This window comes from Parambassis ranga, chromosome 20 (assembly GCF_900634625.1).
Source record: "Parambassis ranga chromosome 20, fParRan2.1, whole genome shotgun sequence".
Taxonomy (NCBI): Eukaryota; Metazoa; Chordata; class Actinopteri; family Ambassidae; genus Parambassis; species Parambassis ranga.
The window spans coordinates 16,028,054-16,037,360 of record NC_041040.1 but is presented as its reverse complement, the minus strand read 5'-3'; the positions used below and the strand labels follow the sequence as shown (position 1 = coordinate 16,037,360).

Here is a 9,307-nt window from a genome sequence, read left to right as displayed (position 1 = left end):
TGTACATAGAATTGTTTATTATAAAAGACTGTACATTAATTTTTCAATCAACATAATATATATACACAAATGAAGGGCAGACGGGGATAGATTTCAATATTTCTACCCATTAAATTGAGCTGGAACATGTTGATGTTTGGGGCATAAATTAGTCTATGGAGGATGTATGTATATTGGAGGGCCAACACAAAATAAAAAAAGATGATTCCTAGACCTGAGTGACACCTAATATCGATTGAAAAATGGATTATATGTACACCTGTGCAGCCCAGAGGATCACATGATCCTTGAACACCAAGCAGGTCATTGTTGCTTTGAGAATACTGCAGAGGTATTAGAGTTGTTTATTGGTCTATGTTATAATATCTGAACTGTGAATGGCAGTGTCAGGCAGGACACGTTTTACCTATCAGAAGCCCATTATTGCCCGGTAGCGGTGGATTTTCTGTGGATTAGTGTGAAATCAATAGTAACAGTGATGCGACTTGATACATGGAATGTGTTCTCCGGCTTTTAAATGCCTTAAAAGTCATTTTGTGAGTTTAAAGGAGCAATCTGTGAATAAGATTTAGTACTCTCCTTGTTCTAGAAGGGGGGCGCTGTTGTGTTTGTAAGGGGACCTTTGGAGTCGGATCCACCACTCCACCAGTAATGATCATAGGAAACTAGCACCGAGCTGATGTAATCACACCAGATACCACTATTAGCCTCATCATTCAGAGCTACATTTCTGCCGGTATGTAAAAAGATAAGCCTGACTAGCTGAATAACCATGTCGCAGTCTGAAGGAGGATAGGCTGGCTAGGACTGATTTTTAGCAAAGCACAGACACACAGGGTTTTTGCTAAAATCTGATTCTTTGTAGAAAGCTACCTCTGCCACTGGCAGCATGAGGTACAGGTAAATAACATCCTGGTCACCACCGTGAACCCAGATTTAGATGTTTATCCAGCAGATCATCAAGGTTGGTTGTTGGTACAAAGTGGTATTACATGAGGTTACGGTAGCATGGCAGCTTCAAGATATACAAACATGTCATAGCTCTTATTTCTTCACATTTTTCAAGTCTGTCAAACAATCTTAACAAATTGCTCCTTTAAATTCAAATATAAATCTGCATTTAAAATGTGAGAGGGAAAGTCTGTAGTTTACTTCAGAGTCCAAAAAAAAGTTCAGTGATTTCAACAGATTCAAAATAACAAAAAGGTGAATACATTTACAACATAATGGAAGCATAATGGCAATAAACTTAAAGAGTACATTATATCTCAAAAAGTTGCATGCTTTAACGCCAAGCAAGACTGATTCTGTAGTACTTATCTGGATTTACAGTTCTTAGATTTTGAAAGTAGGCCACCTGCGTTTGTTCAGAGTTGAGGAGGGCACCACTAATGAAAACTATCATATAATAGACATTCACTGGATTTTACATTACAAGAAAAGCGGCTGCAGCTCACATTGTATGTACAACAACCGACAGGACGAGCACATTCTGAATTTGATCCTCGCTCGCACGTTTTTGTTCAGGCAAGATGTCGTACTGTATCCTTCAGCTGTGGTCAACCTGTGTGAGCATGTGCAGTCCAATCCTTTAGAAATCTATCTTTACATATTCCATAAATGTCCCCCACCTGTCCCCTATAACACCAAAATAAACTAAATAGATATTACTTTTCATTTTATTTGCAATCAGTAAGGGAAAGAACATTCTGTCATATCAAAAAAAGAAGGGGGTTCATACAGTTATGTCTCAGGAGTCGGGCACTGCTCTCAGTCTCTCAGTGGATCATGATATGACTGAATAAATAAACTTTACCGCATGGTCCCTTCAGTCAGCGTAGTGCATGATGGACTCCACGTAGTTGCCAGGGAACAGGCCGGTGACGCCGTTGCACACGCCCTCGAACCAGCCGTCGTCGTTCTTCTTGATGACGTAAATGATCGCCCCCTCCATGAAGCTCAGCTCGTCTTCCTTGTCCTTGGAGTAGTCGTAGATAGCCACCACTGTGAATGCAAAGATCATATTAGCGTCTAATTAACACACACAAATTCTCGGCTGGGTGACTCTGCACCAACCTTTCTCAACGTAGTTCTTGGGGGCCCACTGCGGGTCTCCATCGGCGTATGGGTCGTTGTAGTGTACTACAGCAGCGTCCTCCTCCTCCTCGTAGTCCACCGGAGGAGGCGGAGGAGGTGGGGGAGAGTCGTCAAACATGGGTATGTCATCCGGAGGAGGAGGCGGAGGTGGAGTCGGAGTATCAGCAACTGTTGAACAGAGGTATAAGGTCAGAAATTACTAGTCAACATGAGCCCGGAGGAGGAGAGGGCGGCAACATGCAGGACTTTATGTGAACATGCTGTGACATGCAGAGGTTGAAATCTGTTAATGTTTGTACTCATGTTGTGGCTTTGACATCTATTCAGGCATGCATCTATGGAAAACAAATAATGAGCCACTCATACTGTGAATAGTACAAGCAGAGTCCTGTCACTGAGAAGGTTAGAGGTTTGTAAGCCACGGAGGATCAAACCCGCCAAAATAATAAAAAAAAAAGATTATTGTTACATCCTATATTGGTTTATTCTTATATAACTTATTTTAAAATTTAATTTATTAATTATAAATTCATTTTCTTCTACTACCAATCATTTTATAATTCTCACTTGACTGATTCTCACTTGTGACTGTAAGTCACACCCCATCTCCATTAGATGAAGATGGTCCTCCGTAGAAAGCATCCACACTAAGGAGTAAAGACCTATAAAAAGTTTCACTATAATTTCGCATCACATTAAAATGCCCTGGTGGCTTTGTACCAGCAGGGGGCAGCAGAGAGCCCTGCTCTGTGGTGGTGACCTGTGGCACATTTGTTTCCTCCTACATATATTAACATTCACCTCAGCTCACCCCCTGCAGTGCTACAAATACACTCCGTACTCCAACTGCTGCAAGGCAGCAAATTACTTTAAAGCACAAAAGACGTGTGCGTTATACTCCCAACTACAAAATGTGCAAACATGAATGTATCTCAGAAAAAAAATAGTTGCAAATTAGTTACATGAACGAAGAGTTTTGTGAAAAGGAGCAGAAACGGTTCTAAACAGATGAATGAACAAGCACAATGCATGCTGGGTGTCCTGGATGTTCGGTACAGACGGGGAACTGTATGTCTTATAGCCTCTTCACTTACTGCTCTCCTGCATCCTGGCCACAAAGCCAGTCAGAGGTATCTGTGGAGTCAGCTGGGGCATGGGGGGAGGAGGAGGAGCGATAGACACTGAAAGCAGGCAGAGAAGGTGAGCGACGGAGAGAGAGAGAGAAGACAGAGAGAGAAAAAGCCTGTCAGTCACTAGTGACACCAGAAGCCGAACACCAAGCAAACACAACAGTAACACAGAGTAACACTGCAAGAACTGTGACACAGGGCAGAAATGTGTGTGTGTGTGTGGTGTCGCCCCCTTCAATCAACTGCAGCTTTTCCACAGAGGTTGAAAAGTTCACTGACTGTCTGTAACTGTGATGAGATTTCACAGGGTATCTGAGGATCAGCTGGGATTATGTTTGATTTCTGTGAATCAAGACTGTTCCCACTCTTTACAAATAAAAAAATAATCAGTGCTCCCAGGAGCCAGAAGGGGGCACTGTTTGCCTGAGCAGCATCACAGGCAAAAAAAAAACCACTGCCAGTAGACTGTTAATTGAATCCCAGCACATGCACCTGTAGGCTGATGATCATACAGCTGGGGTCTGTAACTGGTTATCTTATGATGTGGGTAACAGGAAACACTGCACTGTGGTCTGATCTATTTTAAGAATGGACAGGTCAGAGGCCACCTGACTGCTTCCTCCTGCTGTCTCAAAGCAGTAGTTATAAAAATCTTCCACAGAAAAGTGACCTGAAACAATGAGGGTTTTCTCTAGTTTCTGTTAAATAGAGCTCTGAAACTACTGACATTTTCATCAGTGTGCTGTGCTGTGTTGATGATGAGTAAACAAGTCAGTGATTAACTAATATTTTTATGTTATAAACAGCAGAAAAAGAGTCGATCCACTTCACCACAAGCAAAGAAACTTAGAAACTAGAATCAAGTTGATGTAAATGCACAACAAGCCTTGAGCACAGAGCTATTCTTTCTCTCAGCGGAACAGCAGCATCTTAAACAAATATGGAGTCTACAAATCTGGGCTGTATTGTCTCCAAATGATTCTACAGGAAGCTGACATTAGAGTGAAGGGTGAAGGGGAGAACCAGCCGGCCGTGGTTTGCTAATAGTCTTGCATAACTGAAGGGCATCTTGCAGCGAGCACAGATTGCTTGTTTCCTCAAGCAGATCACCTTATGGGTAATAATTGGATTTATTGAACACTTAACGTTTTTTTTTTAAACACATTAGCAACAACTGTATCTACACATCATCTTTCACTTAATGTTGGATTGAGAAAAGACATGAAACTACATGGTCTCTAAAAAAATCTAGATAAACGGTTATATTTGTGGCTAAATAGCATGCTAAAATCACTTAATAACTTTTTAATTACTATCTAATGTTATGTTATTATAGTTATACTAACAGGATTATTTAATGCTAATATCTTCTTAAATGAAGCCAAAATGTGTCTTCATGTTGTTAGCAGGCATTGACCGTCTGCTGTGCCTGAGTCCAAGGATGAGGCACTCTGCATCAATACTAAAGACATCCCACAGATTCAAAAAAGCCTGAATCTGCACTTTCAGAGTTGAAGAAAAATTCAATATTTTTTGTTACAAGAATGCCAGCCTGCCCTTCAGAAAGCATTGACTCACTATTTGGCTACAAATGTTAGCCTCCTTTAGTTTTGTGACTGTGCCCAGTTTTGGAAGAATGTGAGGTTTTGTGCTTCGGTGACAGGTCAGCGTCTATAAAGCTGGAGACAGAAAGGCCTTACTTGAGTTCTGGCCATAGCCAGGAGTGCCCCCATTAATGTGAGGCTGCTGCTGTTGCTGCTGCTGCTGCTGTTGTTGCTGCTGCTGCTGCTGCTGTAGTTGTTGCTGCTGCTGCAAGGAGAACTGCGAAGTGACCGACGGCGCCCGGCGGTAGGTGCCCGTGGCCGAAACCATAGAGATAGAGGAGTTGGAGGGGTTGTGCCGCGAAATCTGCCGCGAGATGGTTCCAAACTGGGACATTGGAGCAGGGCCCAGACCAGGCCCAGGGGCCACAGCTAGAATCACCCAAAGAGAGATGGAAGGAGGGAAGAAAGAAGAAGAGGAAGAGGAGAAAAAGCAACCACAACATGAATCATCAACACCTTGACAAAGGAGCGTTAATTACTGATCAGAGCCCCAAAAGTAACCAGTCAGAGGAAGCAAGGCGAAGTGAGGTAAAGCAACATACACTGCTAAATGATGCCGTCACATGGACAAACACCAAGATCCCATACAGGTAAACCTTTCACTCACAAAGCAGCAAAAGAAAAATGAGGGGGTAGATTTGGTGAGGACAGGAGCAACAACAGCACTCTAATATTTGAAGCTTGCAGACGTGTGTGAAACACAACAACACGGAGGGAGAGGAGGGGGTTAATGGTTTTGTTCTGCTCGAGCATTTCCTGTTTGCATTTGTAGATAATATACGGTTTCCCTGGAGACCGCGCTCTCAGATAGGAATGGGTGGAACCAGAGGAAGTAAAAATCCTGAGGAACACAAACAAACTTCTCCACACTGTCACCGCCTGATGTAATTATAGCTGGAAGGGCGCTCTGATGTTCTGAGGACAAAGTGCAAACATCACCCGGCTGGAGAACTCATCGAAGATCACCAGAGAGGATGAGATATGAGCAGCCGCTGCCGCTAGCTGCGCACAGAGGCTGATAACTAATCAAACAGCTGGATGCTTTTCAGGCCTGCAGAGCTGCAACCATTCATCAAACTCAGCAGAGATTCAGAGTCAATACACAGAGTAAATTAAAGCTGCATCAGGCAATGCTGGATATTTGCAAATGGTTATTCGAACGTTTTAGAGGCAATTACCTTGAAATCACATGATGCGATTTTAGATGGTCTCTGAATGGAAACTCACTGTTTTACTACTTACCTGAGACCATCCTGACACCCCAGCTGATTTAGTCTGGCTACACCATTAAAACACTTCATAATATTCAAACACTTCATAATATTCAAGACCTTAGTAATGCAGGTGAGAGTTACAGAAAATCACTGTTGCTGTCTGAATCACCTCTGTTATAACCAAGTGAAACCATGATGCAGACACAACAGCACAGTGTGGAAAGGTTACCTGAGGCAGTCACTGCTCTGTGACGGGAATCAAACGCACTGTAACACAGTGAAGCATACTGTACCTGTGGAGAAGTCTCAGTCATGGAGGGGATCTCACTCTGAATCTTTAGATGTCATGCAGTATAAATCAAGAATTTTAGAGATTCATCTGGCAGTAATTAGACAGGCTCTGTGTGACGTGACCTCTTTTGTAGCCAGTAAAGATCACTGAAAAATAAGGAAGTGCCGCTGCCACCACCAACACCACCACCACCACCGAAGAAGTAGATTAAAAACCCAATGCTTTTAAAGCTAATGTCTGCACACACTGCAAGCGAATACGCAGCAAAACAACCAGTGGCCATGAGTTCAGGTCAACAAGTTCACTGGCCGGGAAAAATCGGCCACGGCCAAAAGTCGTCAACAGCCAAATTAAATTTCCTTTGAAAGATAACTGAGGATAAATTTCAAATAAAGTTAAGAGTGCGGCTGCTTACACTGCTAGATCTGTTCTGTACTAAATCGATAGTAGCTTGCTTAAAAAGAACAATGCAAGACTCTGCTTGCAGTGTGCACAGACAGACACCCACAGCTCCCTTATTTGTGCGTCTTTGCCGTGAGCAGGTCATAACAGTCGTAGCGATGATCCGCCGTCCAGCCAGCGGAGGCGACAGAAGCCTCGGAGGAGTCTCACCTATGGGTGCCAGTGGTGGCGGAGGCGGCGGTGCTGGTGGGGCGAACCCGGCCGCGGGAGGAGCAGGTGGAGGCATACCAGGAGGAGGAGGAGGGGGTGGGGGAGGCGGGGGGGCTCCAGGAGGAGCGGACAATGGTGTGACTGAAAGGAGTAGTCACATTAACTATTGCACATCCACTCCTATAACATAACATCAAAGTAATTTGCTTGAGAATCCTTTACGGGCCCTGGAGGAGCACTTCGACTTTGTCGAGATACTTGGACACACACTTCTTTGTGGTATGAATCGAGTGTTTCCATGGCGACCAGCTTCCAGCCAGAGCCTGTGCTGGTGCTGAGGTAAAACAGCTGCTACTGAAAACCATTTTTTTTCCTCAGCTCAAATCATTCCCAAATAAAACACTGAAACACAGTAGCATGGTTAATGAAACAGCTACGTGTAGCTTATGTATGCCGTTATGTGGGTCTTATACTGTTTAACTGTAAAGCAGCAGGCCTCACGCAGCTTGGCCTATTTACACAGTGGGATAGAGAATCAGCTGTGCTTAGAACACAATGGGCCTTCATAATCCCTGTCTGGTAAACATAGGCTTTGTGTAGCATAGCCTCACTATCTGCAAATAGCACGTTACAGAATATTAACACCTCGTCCAATATAGGTTTATATTAACTGATTTGTAGCTCCAGATTGCTATAATACCCGTCACTGTTTGCTGTTTGATCTATGTGCAAAAGTCATCTAGTGGGACTCACATGTATGCACACTGTGCAAACAGCATACATCTGTATCTCATTAGTCAGTCATTGTTTAAAGATGGCTTCCCTCACTGATATGAGGGATTCTACAGCTTGCCCACAGATTTGAAAAGGAATTCAGAATATTAACTCTAAGTGGGTTAGCAGTCTGTGAGGCCAAAAACCTGACTCTGCCCTGTAAAAGCTGCCCCCCCTTCTAGCAGCGGAGCTCACCTGGTCCAGAGTTGGGGATGGAGGGTGTAGGCACAGCGATGGGCATGCCGATTCCGCTGCTGCCGCTGTTCTCTCTGCTGCTGCTGCCCCCGCTGCTTCCACTGAGGGAGGAGGAGAGAGACAAAAGAGAACGAGGACGTGGCTTTATTCAGGGCAACCTGCTCAGACTGCACAACAGGTAACGCTGCAGATGCAGACACTCCACTGCATCTGGGCTTTTGTCCTACTTAGATCTATAGCACTGCAGACTTCACATTTACATTGTCTTTAAATCAGTAATCATTGATTCCTGTTAGGACTGAGCTTCAGGGTGACGCCCAAGTGAGGCGGACGCTGTGGATCATAATCACTAAGGCTTTCATTTGGCCCACAGTGAAAAGTGGAAGTGTATCTGATGGTAAATTGTTATTATTAACTCAAAAATGTTGCCATACTATTAGCAAATAACATTTTCTGCAGTAGTATGTATCCGGTTACACAGTATAGACATGTGAGTGCTGTATGTGTTTCAGCCCCGCAGTGGCCTGTATAGGGCTGCTTCACCCTGAGTTTGACCCCGGGTGCTTGTAGATCAATGGCCTGTCCAACTACCCCCCCTCACTTTCACTCTCTCCTGCGCCGTTTGGTCTTGATCCTCTTTTCTCCGACCCTTTGCCTTTTTCCCACCTCTTTCCTTTCATCCCCACATTTCCACTGATCCCCACCTCTCTCCCCCTAACCAGCCCTCGACCTCTTTCTCTCATCTCTTCATCATCTGTAAAGTGATTCCCCGTGCTCCCCACCCCCGCCTCCCCCACAACTCCTCTGATTCCTTCCATCCCACTGAACCCTGTGCTCGCCAACCCCACCGCCCCCTCACATTCTCTTTATCCCCTTTTCCCATCATCCCTCCCTCTCTCTCTCTCTCTCTCTCTCTCTCCTCCTCTCTGATCTATGTCAGTCAAGCCCTGGGGGCTTTTCCAGGCACAAACAGCAGGGGCTACCCCTCTGAAGGATGACAGTGGCACTGGGGGCGAAAAATGTCTGTGGGGATAAAGGCTAAACAATATCATGTCATCCTTCTTTTGAAGTGAACGCCGTACTTCAAACCCCCATCTGCATGTTTGGGATTTATCCATTCTAATCCTTCTATAAGTTACCCGTTCCTTCTCTAACCCGTTTATCTCTTTCCCGGCTTTTGCTTTCTCCATCCTCAAGTCTTTGTTTCAAAAGGCTGTGAAATAAAAAGCACTCGGCTCCATTCCTGCTGCTCCACCTTCTTCTTTCCTGCCTCGATCATTCAGCCCCTACTTAATACAGGGAAATGTTTATAAAGCAGCCGGCTGTGACAGCCAGGCTTTGCACACAGCTGACAAAAGTCCCTGGAGCCCATGACAGAAAAGCATTCTC

At 44.4% G+C, this 9,307-nt stretch overlaps 1 protein-coding gene across 10 annotated transcripts in view; it reads right to left on the bottom strand.

Annotated features, from left to right (window-relative positions):
- Window positions 1-2: 2 nt before the first annotated feature.
- abi1a (abl-interactor 1a) overlaps window positions 3-9,307 on the bottom strand; it is a 37,188-nt gene continuing 27,883 nt past the window's right edge. For 2 of the 10 annotated variants that reach the window (XM_028432809.1, XM_028432811.1), the window contains 5 exons: window positions 7,919-8,019; window positions 4,928-5,200; window positions 3,192-3,278; window positions 2,077-2,265; window positions 1,127-2,004 (listed from right to left, as the gene is read on the bottom strand). In XM_028432809.1, the coding sequence (XP_028288610.1) occupies window positions 1,829-2,004; window positions 2,077-2,265; window positions 3,192-3,278; window positions 4,928-5,200; window positions 7,919-8,019 (826 nt within the window). In that variant the 3' untranslated portion in view covers window positions 1,127-1,828. Of the gene's footprint in view, window positions 2,005-2,076; window positions 2,266-3,191; window positions 3,279-4,927; window positions 5,201-6,949; window positions 7,091-7,918; window positions 8,020-9,307 lie in introns of all 10 variants that reach the window. The other 8 variants (XM_028432812.1, XM_028432813.1, XM_028432815.1 and 5 more) reach the window with 6 other exon arrangements.